Source organism: Magnolia sinica, chromosome 14, assembly GCF_029962835.1.
Source record: "Magnolia sinica isolate HGM2019 chromosome 14, MsV1, whole genome shotgun sequence".
NCBI lineage: Eukaryota > Viridiplantae > Streptophyta > Magnoliopsida > Magnoliales > Magnoliaceae > Magnolia > Magnolia sinica.
In genome coordinates, this window is record NC_080586.1 from 68,922,738 (window position 1) to 68,940,000 (window position 17,263).

At 39.1% G+C, this 17,263-nt stretch overlaps 1 protein-coding gene across 1 annotated transcript; it reads left to right on the top strand.

Moving 5' to 3' along the window:
• Positions 1-5,450: 5,450 nt before the first annotated feature.
• LOC131226081 (protein trichome birefringence-like 10) lies at positions 5,451-15,472 on the top strand. The gene is made up of 4 exons (XM_058221761.1): positions 5,451-6,469; positions 8,461-8,850; positions 11,784-11,942; positions 14,712-15,472. Exons 1-4 carry the CDS (start codon positions 6,012-6,014, stop codon positions 15,085-15,087), a joined length of 1,383 nt encoding a protein of 460 aa, XP_058077744.1. The 5' UTR covers positions 5,451-6,011; the 3' UTR covers positions 15,088-15,472.
• The last annotated feature ends 1,791 nt before the right edge of the window (positions 15,473-17,263 follow it).

A 17,263-nucleotide genomic window follows, 5' to 3' on the forward strand; every position in this document is an offset into this window, starting at 1 on the left:
ATGACCATTTTCTTAGAGTTATATAATACTTAGGATTATAAACGTGCCATATATTAACTTAAATAAAACTGAATATGTTTGTGCATATCACTGTTTCGAAGCCACACTCAGATCAGATTGGTTGAACAATCCTAGCCTCTAATTTGAGGACACTTGTTTGTGAAAATAGGACCGTTGGATATTTTTCATATAGTTGTCCGATAATTGTCCACCAATCTGATAGTTGGTAATCAAATAACCTTAATTTTTAGTTCATGATACATCTACACATAATATTATAATTTGGATGGTTCAATTTGATTACTTGTATGTCAGGTACACAAATTTAAGTTCAATTTGATTACTCGTATGTCAGGTGTGCAACTTTTAAGTGCTTACATATCATCCATCACACTCTGCCATTGTATCTAAAATTTTCTCTTTTCTTATGCAAATTTAAACATTATTTTTTGGTCTATGGCAGATTTATTGTGTAACCTACCCGATAAATGGTTCAAATCTCTCTGACACATGTTCCACCCCTCACATGAGGGTCCTCGTAAGGAAGAAGTCTAATATTTATTAAATAGAGAGCCTTGTTTTTTCAAGAATGCATTTTTTTTTTCTCTTTCTAATATTTAGTCTAAAGAAATGATTTAGAGGTCTAAAGCTTGGTTTTAAGATTTGAACGAGATAGCAGACTCAAAGTTGAGTGGAATGAATTATGGGTCGTCAAGTCTTTTAACCATGTTCTCAAAGCTTCTCAAGGTTATAGTGCTCCTGAACACTTGGATAGTGGGTTTGAATTTGTGGCTAAGTGGTAGATAGACTCTCTTAAACACTAACATCATGGGATCGAGTGCTTACGTGGTGTGGGTGTGTATAAAAAAAAAAACGAAAAATACTTGAAAAGTGATCTAGATTAATTATGCTAAATTCATTAGGTTTTGCTAAGGGTGTTAGAGGTAGAGGTGGGCAGAATCTGACTCGATCCGACGAATTCGACTCGATCCGAATTGAAGGCTAGGATCGGGTTGGTTTGAGTAGGTCCACTCAGATTCTAACGTACATCGAGTCGAGTTTGGATCAGTGGCCAATCCGGACCGGTCTGATCCGATTCGGTCAGGTACTATATAATTAATATTTAATTTTTTATTTTTACTTTTTTACTACCCACCTCATCCAAACGAAATCCTCTTTCTCTACCTGAATGAGGTGCCGCACCCACCCATCTCTCTTCCTTTCTCTCCCTCTTTCTCTCTCGATTTTCCTCTCCTTCTTTCTCTCCTCCTTTCTCTCCTTCTTTCTCACATCTCCTCCTTTCTCTCCCCCTCTCCCGATCTTGATTTAGTCCAGTCCGAATCGACTGGACAGACTCAACTCGATCCGACTTGATTCGGTTTTCTAGATCAAGTCGGACTCGATTCGAGTCAGGCTAGCAAGGATTCGGATTGGATCGAGTCAACCCTTCTGGACTCAGTCTCTGATCGGATCGAATTCGAGTTAGGTTCTTGAAAAATTGGATCAAGTCGAGTTGGACACAATCCAGTCCAACTCGACTCAATGCCCAACTCTAGTATAAGGGGTAGGTGCTCCCACTAGAAGCCTGAGCACAAGCCATCATTGGCCCGATATGGGTGTACCAAAATGGGTGGTGTGGTTTGAGGATTTTTTTAGCCTGATTAATAAAAGTATTTTTAATAAAAACTCCTCATGAATCTAAGTTTTACTAAATAATGCCCGAGGATTTGAAATCAACAGAGGTGCTTTTATTTTTTTATTTTTAAAAGAAAATTGCTAAAAAAATGCCCTATAATCTAATTATTTTCTTTATACATAGCGAAAAAGTTGAGACTCAAGGAACCCATGTGATATGTTTATAACATCCAACCCATCTAATACATGCACCCCACCATTGTGATAGCAAGTACAAAACATTAGTAAATCATCTAATGGGCCACACTTCAGTTGAAAAAAATTTGAATGGTATATATTATTTATTATAAATTAGCCTACCTTATGATTGAATCCACCGTATTTTTGGCTTATCTAATAAATATGTTGGTGTGCATTAGATGTGAGAGGCACACCCGTGGGCCCCCCAATTCTCAATTCTCTACTTTTCTTGCAAAGAACAAATAAAGGCAGTGATGAAATTTCTCCTTTGGAAAAGTAGATTGCCCAAACCCAATTATGTATAAGTAAACAAATAATAAATAATATTAGATATAAGTAAATAAATAATAAATAATAAGATGTTTTTAACCGTCCAAAAAATGTTCACCAGTCTGATAAATAGATAATCAAACAAACTTTTAGCTTTTGATTCATTCTGCATCTAATCACATGGATGTATGGTTAGGATCCTCCTGATGGAAGTGATGATTTTGACTGTAAATTTCATAATCTGTTGATTGGATGGTCAGAACCGTCCAATTAGTACCAGTCTACTATGAAAAACAAAAATGTTGACTGTAGAGATGAGATTGCCGGCCATTGACTATTTCCACATGAACGGTCCACATCACATTTTCATGGTTTTATTTTGTGGAAGTTTGAAATCGTGGACCTACAAATTAATGGGCGAGAGAGGTCTCACTGTGATGTAGGGCCCACCTTGTAGTCAATCGTCAAGGGTATGGTTGCAAAATCTTTTGATAAGTAAGGGCATTTTCGGAATGATCTCCACACACTCGCATTTCCGTAACTTGTTTCAACACGATCGGCCCCACTAGCTTCCTTTTCCTCTCGTGCAAACGGAAGACAAGAATCCCCTACAACACCCGTTGTAGGAAGAGCGTGTAACACCCGACCTCTGTAGGCCCACACCTGTAATGTATGTACGACATCTACTCCGTCCATTAGTAGCAAAACCTCTTTTTATTGCTGATCCCATCAAGCAGCTCGATCCAATAGTCAGGTGGGCCACACCACAGGGAAATGTATGGATGGAGGCCCACCATAGAAACCTTCCTGGGGCCACCGTGTTGTTTATATGCCATCCAATCCGTTCATCAGGTGGTATAACCAGTATGGAGATAAACCCCAAAAATCAGCTTGATTCGAAACTGAGGTGGGCTTCACCGATTGAATTTAGTGATGATTCTTATTCACGTGGTGTATGGCCCAACTGAGATCCGAATCAATCGGATTTCGGAATGTACGGTGGAAATGAGGTCTCTCAACAAATGGATGGGATAGATGTAAAAAATAAAAATAAAATCATGGTGGGACCCATAGAGTTCGGATGTTGCACGCCCTTTCTACAACAGGTCCGGTAGAGGATTCCTGTCCTACAAACAGCGATTGTATGGGAATATTTACATGTATGGATGCACGTTTGAATCCTGTCTCTTGCCTGAATTCTCGGCCCACGTAAAACTACCAAACCCTGCTTTGGAATTTCTTCCCATCCACTTCATTCCAAATCCACACTACGGAAAAAGATTAGTTCAAGACTACTGTGATAGTGATCACCACTTCTTTTAGTGGTGGTGATTCATCCACGGTATCATCTGCACCGTCCAAATTGTGGGGGATCAGTTATTGATTGGAGCTTGCCTGAGAACGAGTCGGATCGAATGATCCTAGCCAATCAGTTAGTTGGAGATTAGAATGGACTGTTGAAGAGTAGAGTGGTCAGTAGTCCATATTTACCATTCGAAATTGGATGGTTGAAATTGTTTTATCAGGTGGAGGGTCCATATAAAACGGGGCGGTGATTTGGATGGTAGGGATTTCTGATTATGGGGGGCAACAACCGTCGATGATATCCATCACCACCATTTTAAAAATAGTGATGAACGCACAAATTTTTGGATCTTACAAATGGGCCCACTTTAAAGCGATAGAACCTACTACTGGTAGAGGGACCTTGCTAGAGACAGACGGTCATGTTAGGGCTCTGTGGAGCCCATCGTCATTTATGTGTTTTATCTACACCGTCTATCCATTATTAAAAATCATTTTAGGATAGGTATAAAAAATAAGGCAGAAATAATACTCTAGTGGACCACACCATGGGAAATAGTGAAGATTAAATGCCTACAGCTGAAAACCCCCTAGGCTCACAGAAGTTTTGGACGAAGCTGATATTCATGTTTTACGTTCATCCACGTCTATGTGAACTTATGAACAGGTTGGATGGAAAATAAACATTATGGTGGGCATTATCAAGGTTTCAACAGTAGGATTATTATCACCGCTGTTTCATGTGGTGTGGTCCATTCGAGCCTGAGATCTATATAATTTTTGGAATAATATCATAAAATAATCTTTAAAAATGGATGTACGGCTTGGATAAGGCACATATATCACAGCGGCCCCACAGAACTCCTGCGAGACCGTCCGTCTCTAGCTTAGCTGACGGTGGGGTAGTACCCAATTCAAGACTGGTGGAGGGAGGTACGCGGATTGCGTCCGACTCCCGTCCGTCTCTACCTACGAACGTACACATTGCGTGGGAGCCCACCATGATATATCTGTTTATCCACGCCATCCATCCCTTATCTCAGATCATCTCTTTTGTATGAGCTTAAAAATGAGGCTGATCCAACGCTTCAAACCGGTCACATGCAATCCCAATATTACTATTTGGTGTGGTTCACTTGACCGCTGGATCTGTCTCATTTTTGGGCTTATATATAAAAATTACATGAGAAAATGGATGGACCGCATGGATAAATAGATACATCACGGTGGACCCCACACAGATCTACCCGCTCATCATTCTTGGGGCCTTGTTATGATGAATGGACACTGCTGCGTTTCTGGTCTTGATCGATCTATTTTCAAGCTTGAAATTAAATTATTATGAATTTTCTATCGATGGAAATTTCAAGTCATGGTTCACTGATGGTAGGACCCAACAAACCAATGGTCTGGATGACTTAACCAAGGGATCCAATTGCACAAACTGAAAACCCGAGCACACTGCACACATCCTCGAGCCGAGGATCAAATAATCTCAAGTTCAAATTGCAGAAAAGTTAGAAAAGCATATATTTAGTACTCTGGCAGAGCTGGTTAGTTCATACTCATGCACTTAAAATTTCCGTGCTGCTAATATAACTAAACAGCTCAAAATGTGGAACCCACTATAGATAGATAAAAAATCCAAAATCAAATTGATTGAATGAAAAAACTTGCGATCACTTGATATGATTTTAGTGGAATGTGGACCGTTAAATACTTTCTTCAATTAAATCATCTCTAGATATCTACCCACATCCCTTTGTGACATTTTTTTTCATTGTAAATCTTATTTTATTAATTGAAACACAACAGCTGGGTTCCGAAATTTGAATTTTTTAAATTAGTTACCTGAATTCCACGTGTACCATTTCGGATTGCATGCGTATGAAATGTAACGCTCTGCCAGAGTATCTAAACTAGAAGCAATGAGCAGTTACAGCAAGTTACTGTTTCTATCCTGTGTAAGAACAGCGCCTCTCTCTCTCTCTCTCTCTCTCTCTCTCTCCAGAAAAACCATGACAAGGAGGAAGAAAGTAGAAAAAAATAATAAAAGGGGGAGATTTCAGCACCATGAATGCTAACTTGCTTCCAAACCACCCTTTAAGCTCTCTCTCTCTCTCTCTCTCGAACAGAAAAAGATGGAAAAAAGGACTTTTTAGAAAGCATTTCTGTTCTCCATGAATGCCAGCATTGTTTTCAGGCCGCCTTCTGTCATTCCTCTTACCCAATCTCTTAAAATTCCCATCCCAATCTCTCTCTCTCTCTCTCTCTCTCTCTCTCTCTATCAAACTACTAGAAAAATTCCTATATTTCCATGACCTTTAAAACTTCCTTGTTTATTCTCTTTAAAACAGGAGCGTCCATCACTCCAAAATCCACAGAATCACCTTCCAAATCCCCATTCCAAACATACCCATTCTCTACTTCCTTAACAAGCAATAATCCATCTCTTTAAAACCTTCAAACTCTCTTCCCAAGACCCATTCCATACTTTTCCTCCCTCAGAGTCTCTTTCCAACCAAAACCCATTCGCAGAAATACCCATTTCTCCTTCCCTAATGACTAAAAGCCCATCAGCACCTCAATCCCCACAAAAGAACCCACCTTTCTTCTCTTCTGCAATGGAGCTTTTGAAGAAGCTCAAGCGCCTGAAATTGATGGAGCCACTGGGGATATTGGGATTCTTCTCCCTGACTGTGTTCTGCTTCCTCTGCTGTTTCTTTTACTTGGATTATAAGGTAGTTCGCAAAGGCTTCCGGATTCGGGCACAGCCGCAGCAGTTGCTCCGGTTCGGGTTTGCAGAATCAGGGGAGAAGCGACGGTCAGGATTCATCGGAGGGGACTCGGATGGCTGTGATTTGTTTGATGGGAAGTGGGTTTGGGATGAACGGTATCCGTTGTATCAGTCGAAGGATTGCAGGTTTTTGGACGACGGGTTTCGGTGCTCGGAGAACGGAAGGCCTGATGATTTCTACACGAAATGGCGGTGGCAACCGAACCGTTGCAATTTGCCGAGGTTGTTCTTTTTCTCCTTGAATTTTCTTGAATTCTAATTTTCTTGGTTTGAATTTTTGCGGGTATATTGTTGGTAATTTCTATATGAAATAGCTATGATGATCAAAGCATTGAGAACTGTTGGATTTCTTATTTTTATCTTATAATTTTCTTGAATTGTAGTTGTTCTGTTAGTATTTTATGGGTATGTGGATGCGTCAGTAGAATGCACTAGTCAGACTCTTTTTTTTTTTTTTTTTTGTATTTTATTAAAAAATAATGGTTTTTTGGGGTTTTTTTCTCTCTTCTATTTTTGAATTTTTTTGTGTTTCAATTGGTGAAATCAAGGGCTTTGAATTGTCAGAATCTGTAATTTTGTGGCTTTGAATTTCATTCATTTCAATGAGTCAAAATACATGTTTTCTGTAACAATACCTTTTAAAATTTTTTTTTTTTTTAAAATTATTTTTTATGCTGGCTTTGGGAGGGAGAAGTGAATTGAATCATGAAAATTCGGATTATGGAAAATAATGAAGTTTTTAGTGCTTATAACGAGGAATTAGCTGCCAAATGACAGTTAATTTTCTGAGTTCGTCTTGAAACTAACAGGATTTCAATTTGGAGTCCAGAGGCTGCAGATTCTCAATCTGGATGCCTGAGGAAATAAGAGTGTGGTTCTTCCCACTTTAGTAGACTAGGAGTTGTGATCGATTCAATTCGATAGTGCCTACAAAAACGTCCGTAAGTTCTTATTGGAGACACTCGAGAAATAGTGTCTATTGGAATGGATGTCTGTATTTCTCTTCAATTGGTGAAGGTTGTGGATGTGTTTAGAACTTTTCTGCACTGAAAGGAGATTGTTTCTGTAAAGTTTGGATTGAAAAGATTCATCTGTTCTTTAATTTTGAGGTCTGGATTTCTCCTCTATTTTCAGGTGAAAAATCGATCTTCAATCTATTCGGAAGAAATATAATTGTTTTTGGAGAGAGAGAGAGAGAGAGAGAGAGAGAGAGAGAGAGAGAGTGTTTGGACTTGTGATTATTTCGAGGGGATTTCTGTTTTCTAATGATCGGATTATCTTGCTTGCTAGAGACCATTTTGCAAATCCTAGCCAACAGTTTTGGTTTTTTCAGTACGCAGTTTCTGATGTTCTCCTCTTATTTGAATTTGTATGGATCTGATTGGAAACTATTCTGTAAGAAAGGCAATAAATTTTTTCATTTTCTTTCATTTTCTTCAAATCCAACACAGAGAAAAGTACTCCAGAACCTTAAAATTTTTTTTTTTCTCCAATTATCCAAATTTACAATTTGTTTCATTGTTTGATTTAGAAAAGTTATTTGATTTTTATTTGGATTCAAAACCATGGTTTCAAAGGATTCAAACCCAGATGACGTTCTGACCATCTGTCAGAGAAAAAAGAACAAATTGATCTGGTAATAGGGATAGGAAGAGGAAAAAACCCGAAGATTTCACATGGTAGCCGTTTAGGAGTGTGACTTTTGCTTGGAGACTGAAACTGGTATGGCTTCCGCCATTTTGATCATTTGGGTCCCCATGTCAGTCTGATTATTCATCCAGGCCCCTTCCGAAACTGATATGACTTGGGTGAAACTGAGTCATGTTGGATGATATTTTGGACTCTGATTGGAACCCTTGCAGTGTTACTTCCAAAAGTCATTGAATTTTCTTTGTATTGTTGTTGTTGTTTTTTGATTGTTGGAATAGGGTGTATTTTGGATGATTAGACGAATCAGGTTGTGAGAAATCAGTTTTACTGAAGTGGAAGTAATACCATTTAAACTTATGATGACAACCAAAGTCCCAACTGCAACTCCATGGACTTCAAAAGGGGTCTACCCCACATTGGTTTATCTCAATTCACTTCAGTTGATCATCCAAACAGACCCTAGTCTTCATTCCCAAAACCCAATCTGCTATGCTCATTCATTTTCTGACGGTTTTCAGCGAAGGCTGATTCTGGGTGCTGTCTGTTATTTCTGTCCTATAAAGTTTCAATGCAAAGGCGATGCTGGAAAGGCTGCGGAACCGTCGGTTGGTATTCGTGGGCGATTCGATTGGAAGAAATCAGTGGGAGTCTCTCCTATGCATGCTCTCTTTGGGGGTTGCTGATAAAGATTCGATCTACGAAGTGAACGGCAGTCCAATTTCGAAGCATAAAGGGTCCTTGCAGTTCAAATTCAGGGATTTCAACTGCACCATTGAGTACTACAGAGCTCCATTTCTGGTGCTGCAGAGCCGGGCCCCAGCTGGGTCCTCACCAAAGGTGAAGATGACGCTGAAGTTGGATGTAATGGATTGGAGCTCTGCTCAATGGAGGGACGCCGACGTGCTGGTTTTGAACACTGGCCACTGGTGGAACTATGAGAAGACAATAAGAGGGTATGTATCCTTTTCTCTTTTGAATTCTCTGATACTAAGTAAATGATATGAACTGATCATCTGATGCTTATTGCCCAAAAACTGTACCGATTGGGCAATCCTAACCGTTTGATTGGTCGTATTTTGATGAGAGACTAAGTGGTTAGAAGGAAAGGTTGATCAATGCTCTATCAACAATCGATTTCTTTTCAAGAAATCCCCTCAGTCAAAGCAGTTTGGGTTGTCTGATTGGTGACTTTTCGGGTGTGGCCTGCCCAATGAATGGTTCAGATCTTGTGCTAGTGTGATTATTAAATACTCCCTGATGCAGATGGGACATGGGCTAAAAACTGTTACCAATTGGACGGTCCTAACCATTTGATTGTGATTTTTTGATGAGAGAATGGATGGTTCGAGAAGGCGATTGAATGTTCTATTGGTTGTCCAATTGATCTGTGACTTTCAGGTATGGCCTGCCTAATAAACGGTTTGGATCTCGTGCATGGGTGGTCATGTGTTCCAAAATTCAATGACTTTATATGATATGAACTGCCAAATTGACATGCCCTGAAACCAGCACCAATTGGACAATAGTAGCCATATGATTCAAGACTTCTGATGATAGAATGGGTGGTTAGAAACGTCAGATTCGTTCCGATCCGGTCCAGCAATGCGGTTGTCGGGTATTGCCAGTGGGATGAAAAGGAGTTGATGGCGAATTTGAAATGGAAAAGCAAAGTGACTGTTTTTAGGAAAAAATCCAGTTGGAAAACACCATTAGGAAATCTTATCATTGGTAGTGGGCTCTCTATCTTGACTTTTTTATTGTCCAATTTGGAAGTGGGCTCCTCTTCCCACTTTTGATCATATGGTTATCAGATCCACAAACAACATCTCTTTTGACCCTTTTCAAGCTGGGTCACATTACCTCTTTAATTGTGATTGTCCAAGAGAAATGTAGACCTTTGATCTTGCCACCTTATTGTGCTGTGAATTCATATATGGGCCAAAGTGAACCCACTTGGAATTAACAAGAACCGTTGGATAGGAGAAGATCCAATCGTGGGGTCGTGCAAAATTGACGGTAAGATTAAAACCATCTTACCGTCACTTCGTGGGCCCTTGATTGAATGGTGGCGATCGCCCGATCGAGGTGTTATCGGGACCATGTACAATTCTCATGGTGAATTTCTCCCATACAGTGGGCCACCATGGACAGAGGTGGGCCCAGGTATGAATTCAGACATGGGTAAGAAGGTCTAAAGATCTTCCTTAATATATAAAAGGCTAATATATATTACTTGTTTTGCACTCAATCTCCTTTCACATGGCACACTTTTATGAGATCTGGACTGTTCATCTATTGTACCCTAGAATGGATGAGCCATATGGTTAAACTTACCCTGGTCAGATGATCCTAGCCATCCATTACCCATTGGATAATCATAGCCATCAAAATTTCCTTTTCGGCATTTTTCACTCCGGAATGTCTACTTTCAACCATATTTGTTTCTTACCATATCTTGAATCATCCGATTGTTGCTATTTCCGAACCATCTTCCATCCAAAATAGTTGGGACTAGATGTACGGTCCAGATTCATACATTTCACTTCCAGGTGTACGGTGGAGAGTGTGCTCTAACATATTACGGTCCTGCCAGCTGCACGGATCATTCCGTTTTGGGAAAGGAAGTCACGTGATTCACGTTCCTGAAAGATCAAGGGTATTATCGTAATTTTCTGTTGGAACCATTACCCTGCGGAGGCTTTGCACGGTGTTCGTGTGTTTCCCGGTTTGACAAATGGGGCCCACGCTTTGGTGAATCAAGACCACTCGTCATTTACAGAAATAATCTCTTCATAGGAAAATCAATCCAGACCGCTGATTTATTGTTTCCCCACCTTGAAAAATAGTCCTAAATGGGCCTCTATTCAGGCTAGGATTGAATACAATAGTGGTAGTAGGATTACCGAATAGTGGGTCCCACTTGTTAGAATCGAGAGCCTGTGAGTTCAGCTTAAAGTGTTGGGCCACGTGTGATGTAGTCCCTTTCTTTTGAAAACCTTTTAACGGCTGTCTTTTGTTTGGTCGTGGGAAAGCAAAGCTGATCCGTTGGTTTTGAATCCGTGACTAAAGATGGCCGTTGCAATTCATTCCTTCCTTGTTTTTATCTTATGCCTGTGGTAACGTAAAGTGGCATGAGATCTGAATTTTTATGGGCTTGTAAAAAGTCTAAAATGCCCTTTTCTCTGTGGGTCCTACATGGGGCTGTCTGCCATAAAGGTGGACCATTGGCTTAGTAAGGTATATGTGGATTGCGCATGGCCGCAAAATCACCCTGATTAGATTATCACAACCGTATCCGATTGAGGGCCTAAAGATGGACGGTTGAACAATTTTTGTCCCACTACCTATTTCGCAGGTTCTTCTTTTGATGGTTGTGATAATCAGGTCAGTGTTATTTGAGGGCCATGTACAGCCCATGGTGTATCCATCCTATCCGCTGGTGGTTTGTGATAATAGGTGGGCCCATGAGGGCCCTACTATTTTTTTTGTTGGTAATTTAAGGGATGCTATTGCAGCTGCGCGGTGGTGATTCATCCACCGTACCACATTATGATCGGCATTGCGGGTGGATTGTATGCCAAAATTCATACTGATCAGATGATCCTAACCATCCATTGATTGGCCATCAAGTCGATTGTTTTGTTCGATCCATGCCATTCTCAGGCTATACTCTATCAACAATGGGCCCACGATTTGAGCAGTGTGGATTGGCAGGAATTTAGGCCATTAAAGCAATTTATTTATTAGAAAGGCATTGAATTTTTTGCAGTATTGAGAAATCAAGACCGTCAATATATATATATTTTAGAATTCCAATAGAAATGCAATCTTGTTTTAGCTCAAACATCAATTACTGAAATTTCAATTTGTTCTTTTTCTTGGGCAGTGGCTGTTATTTCCAGATAGGCAATGATGTGAAGATGGAGATGAGTGTTGAAAGTGCTTATAAGAGATCGATTGAGACATTGGTTGATTGGATTGGCAGAGATGTGAATATTAACAAGACCCAGGTTGTTTTTCGCACATACGCTCCAGTTCATTTCAGGTTTGTTTATTTCCTCTTCATATTCTAACTGGCCTTACTTCAGTTGATTTCTGTCGGGGTTTTGCATGAATTCACGGGAATACTGTTAATTTCTTGGCATCGATGAGCTTCTATTATGAGTATTTTTGGCGGCATTCTGAAAAATGACTGAATTGAATTTGAATTATTGGTTGGATCGGGAGGAATCGCCCATTTTATTACCAACTCTCCTGGCATTCGTAATGGGATGCGTTCATAAAATTGCAGTTCTTTTCTTTTGCCTTCAAGTCGACTTGAAAACCCAAAAACTTGATTCGACTTGACTTGATGTTCAGCTGGGTCAGGTGGGTTTGGAGAATTATCCTGACTTGACTCTTTAATTATTATAATTAAAAGTTATGAATATGGGTAGATATTTAAAATAGTTAGAAATAGTGTGCATGATATAAAATAAATGCATTTTCATGAAGCATGAAGTTGGCTAGTTGGTAATAAGGTTGTGAGTTGACTCGATGAATCATCCCATGTCTAGGTTGAGTCAGATTAATCATGAAATATCATGATATTTGGTGCAACTAAACACACTCATAGCCTTTCTTATTGTTTTTTATTTCCTGGTAGTGTTGGGGCACTACATCTTGAATGTGTAAGGGAACTAGATCTGAGTTACACTAACAACTTGGCTGCCCAAATGGTTGCATGTAACATTAGCCTTGTTATAAGTAAGATACTATCAAGGTATTCCATAACGGTAACTGTGACCATAATGGCCACCACCATTACCTTTATGATACGGGTCCAAATGTCTGTTACAGCCCCTGTAACGGCCGTTATGGTCACTTTTTTGATTGAAAGAAAAAACCCAAAAGCACCTGTATTTGCTCTGTAGCGCTGAAAAAAAATATGAAAAACTTATATTTGCCCCGTAACAGACCATTACAGGGCTGTTACGGCCTTTATAGGGGGTGTAACAGGCCGTTAACAGCGGTTAGCAGCTGTTACGACCTCGTAACGTGTAACGGTTGCCACCGTTACCTTTACGTGGATACTATTTATAGACAGAGTTGTGTGTGAGTCGTGCCGATTGCATTCAAGCCCAGTAAATATCGACTTACCTTTGTAAAATGACCAAAATCATATGTCTATATTATACAATGGAAGAAACTCTCAAAGTCCATGGTAATTGTGAAACTTTCTCCTCCTTTCAAATACCGAAATTTCTTGCTTCCCTTTTCTTGCATCCATTTCAATCTTCTAACTAAGAGGAATTTTATGATGCATGACCCACATGTTTGCATGGTATAGACGGGTTTTCAGATCTGACAAGTGGGGCTCATTAATCTAGACCATTGGTCTATCATGTCGGTCAATGGATGGACTGCTTCAAAACTCTCCTTGATTGGATGATCTTAACCTTTTGAGGGTATGATCTTGCAAAAAGGAAATTGAGCGCTGAGGGTATGATCTTGTAAAAAGGAAATTGTCGAGGGAGAACAAATAGAATTAGAGGATACATGTGGTCTGTGGATTGGAGAAAAAAGTTTCACTGTGGGAAGAAAATTAAGGGTGTAACTTGGGCTGTTTGGGTTGGCTTAAGGGTCAACCTGAGCTTGACCTGACTTTAAGAGGATCCAACCTACAACCGACCTGACCCATATTCCAACCTGAGGTGCTTGACCTGGAACCGGCATGAATTCTTCCAATTTGATGCAGGACAATTAACCACTAGCTCTAAAAGCTTGAACTGATAGAGCATGGTGAATTAATCCCTTTATCTCATAGCTCAGGCCCCAAATCCATAGGCTAGGTCCTCGGCCGAACTCTCATTGTGGGCCCCAAATCACATGGGTTCTGCCTCACACGAGCCCTAAATCACATGGGTTTTGTGGGCCGCCCACCTCGAGTGTGCCCCCACATCCCACAGGCCACCCCACTCAAGCCGGGTGTGAAAATTTTGCCACATTAAAACATTAACCTTCAGGAACTGGCCACTTGGTCGGAGTAAAAAAAAAGTCCATTGAATGCAGTTATTATACATCAGCATCGTCCTTGTCATCGTCATGGTCTTGTCCTATCTATTTTGTATTGGTTTTTAAAAGACTTCTTTCCCAAAAAAAATCCTATCTTCCATACTTGAAATTGTACAATATAAGGTTGCATTTTGGCTGTTAGCCATTTTAAGAGAAGAAAGCTACTTTGTCAATTTTAGAATTTCTACTCACAGTAGAATTCCCGAGAACCATGAAATGGAGTTCTTTCTAATAGAGGAAAGATTGTGGAGACATCCACATCAACAGTCCAGCAAGATTATCCCAAAGAAGTTATAATTATCTCCCATACAACTCATCTGTAGTCTACTCTGCCTAATCTGTATCCTTTGTAACTTATCTTCTATGGTCAATTAATTCAATTGCCGTTCATCTATCCTCTTTATGTTTTGAGAGATTCATTTATACAACATGTCGTGTAGTCAAAAGGAGTTCTTGCGTATCTGCACGATTATCATTTCATGATATTTGGAAACTCTACTAAGAGTAGGAATTCCAAATTAGATAGTAGAATTTCCAAATTAGACTGCCGTCGATTTTTAAATCATCCATTAAATGCTTAATAACACGAAGATCTTTGAAATGAAGCAACATATCTTATGCCACAAGTGGATTAGAAATTCATTAATGTGATTTAATGATGCATTTGTTTCATTTAGTTTATTTATTTATTTATTTATATTTTTTCTTGTTTTAGAAAGCTTAGTGGTAGATCTCATTGAATTTTGATTGTTCAATACAGAGGTGGGGATTGGAAGACTGGAGGAAACTGTCATTTAGAGAAGCTGCCAGAGCTAAGCTCATCGCAGCTGCTGTCCCGATCGTGGGCCCCGCATTTGAACATGGTCAGTGATGTAGTTTCAATGAAAGGTCCAGTGCAAGGATTGGATATGTTGAATGTGACCCAGATGACTGCATTGAGGAAAGATGGCCACTCCTCATTGTACTACAGGGGGCCAACTGCAGGCCCAGCTCCTCTCCATAGGCAAGACTGTAGCCACTGGTGCTTGCCCGGGGTCCCGGACGCATGGAACGAGCTCCTCTATGCCCTTTTCCTCAAACGGGACTTATCTCATCGTCAAAATTCAACGTCGTCGCCTTTGCTAGCACAAGGTTAGTAAGATAATTTGAGAAAGTGAAGAATTCTTCTTGTCCTTTGATTACCTTACGGTGGGTTGCGGAATGGAAAATGACGACTGTTCCCTTGAAATTAACTGGTGTTAGTTTTTTGAGCATGGGAAGATGGGGTTGAGGATTGATGGTAGATTAGTCATTTGTAAAAAAAAACAAAAAAGAAAAAAGGTGAAGAAAAAAAAGGGAAAGAAAATGAGGATTTTCTTAGGTTTTTGAGATGAAATCTGAAAGGAAGCCAATTTCATGGAGAGATGGGGGTATAGATTGGATGGTGCCATTGCATTCATATGGCAGTATTTTTTTTTTCTTGTTAAAAAAAATATGAATATTGTGATAAATATAATTATATAATTTTATTTTTCCTTGTGATTCTTTGTTTGTCTGTACAATCCTTTCAGAATAAGCTTGTTCTACAAGTGATTTTGTTGAATGCAAAAGAAGTTATTCACCTGAATATTCGCTTGCCTATACCTGTGTGGGGACCACCGTTCTAACCCGAGTTATATGGGCCATGCCATGATAATGGGATGCTAGAAAATGAAGCCTATCCAATCATTATGTGGACCACACCAGTGAAAACAATTGAAAACCACCCAAAAAATTCTAAATGCATTTGGTGGTCCACATGACAGTTGGATCTACTGATTTCTTTTGGTTTCTAACTTTCATGCTGGGGCAGTCCTTGACAGGTTGGATGTCCTGCAGATGGACGGTGGTCCCCATTTCTGGCATATTGGGCCTGTTTGGAAAGATTGCATTAACTGGAATTAACACATTATTACACAATGGTTAAATGTCGGAAAGTATCATGATATTTTGACCATCCAATCTCATGTTTGGGATTCAATTCTTCCTCCAGAAAGATCATTGTTTCATGTAAAACTAGTGTTTGATCGATGGACGTTGAAATTGTACTCAATGGACTAGGTTTGATTAATTTAACTCTTACGAAATGGAATTTATATCTCACCAAATGCAATTCAATATCATGTGATTGATCCAACCTGGACATTTCATGGATTACCAAGTAAAAAAAACATACCAGTTGAATGATTTGATCCATCCATAAGTTGCCATTCTTTCAGTATATGCATCCATGTACCCAACCACGGATTGGATGGTTAGGATTGTTGGATAGAAGTGATGCTTCAAAACCATAAGCAATCCATGATGATGCCTAAGGAATCGATGGATGGTTAGGATTGTATGGTAGAAGTGATGCTTCCAAACTATAAGCAATCCATGATGATCCCCAAGAAGTAGGTCAAATCAATTTTGCTGATTGAGCCTATTTTTACATAAATGATATTGACTGTCCATTTAATTGTTGATTAATTGATGGCTAAAATCATTTGGTTAGTTTGATTTTTGCATGTTAGTAGACAATCATATGTCCATTGAACCTTACGGAGAGTCGAGATTGGTTGATCGTACCATCCACTCGTCCCTGTTTAGCTAGGACAAGTGGATCATTTTTGCCAGATATTTTGGGCCCTTCTCTTTGTTAACGGAGGGATAGGATCGCACAAATTCAAGCTAGAAAGGGTTGTTTGTGAAAAAAAAGGGCCTAAAATGCACACTATGTTAGCAATAACTTCATGACTTGTTATGGGCTCCGTGAAAAAATGACCATTTTCTCAATAAAACTCTTGTTTAATCCTAAAATTTATTGTGAGAAATATTGTGATCAATAATTTCTAAAAAATGGTTGTTTTTTGCTTCAAAATAATGTTATAATCCAAAATTTACTATTTTAATGAGTTGCATTTTTCTTGCTATTTTTAAGGTTTCAGTAGTTTAAGTGTGCTTTAAAGTCTTTATTTTTGTCTTTCAAGGATTATTTATGAATTTTGATTGGATTAGTCTTTTAAACAAAATATTTTAATTAATTATTACTAGAATTATTTATAAAAACTCACTTATTATTATTAAAACCAATTTTCAAAATATACTTATTGTTTAGATATTTTAAGAAAATTGCTTACCACATACGTGAGGATTACTTATATATTTACATTGAGGCTTAAATATAATTTTACTGCCATTTTTTAAAAGGTAAAAATACCCTTCATTTAAAACTAAATCATTGAAAAGAGGTAGTGGTCTGAAGCTAGTTGGGGCCTACCATGGTGTTTGAGAGAAATCCACCTAGTTGGGGCC

Excerpts from the sequence above, each read along its gene's own strand:
- LOC131226081 (XM_058221761.1), top strand. The coding sequence starts at position 6,012 with ATGACTAAAAGCCCATCAGCACCTCAATCCCCACAAAAGAACCCACCT. Across the intron at positions 8,851-11,783 it reads TATGAGAAGACAATAAGAGG|TGGCTGTTATTTCCAGATAG; the intron begins GTATGTATCCTT and ends TTTCTTGGGCAG. Across the intron at positions 11,943-14,711 it reads TACGCTCCAGTTCATTTCAG|AGGTGGGGATTGGAAGACTG; the intron begins GTTTGTTTATTT and ends TGTTCAATACAG.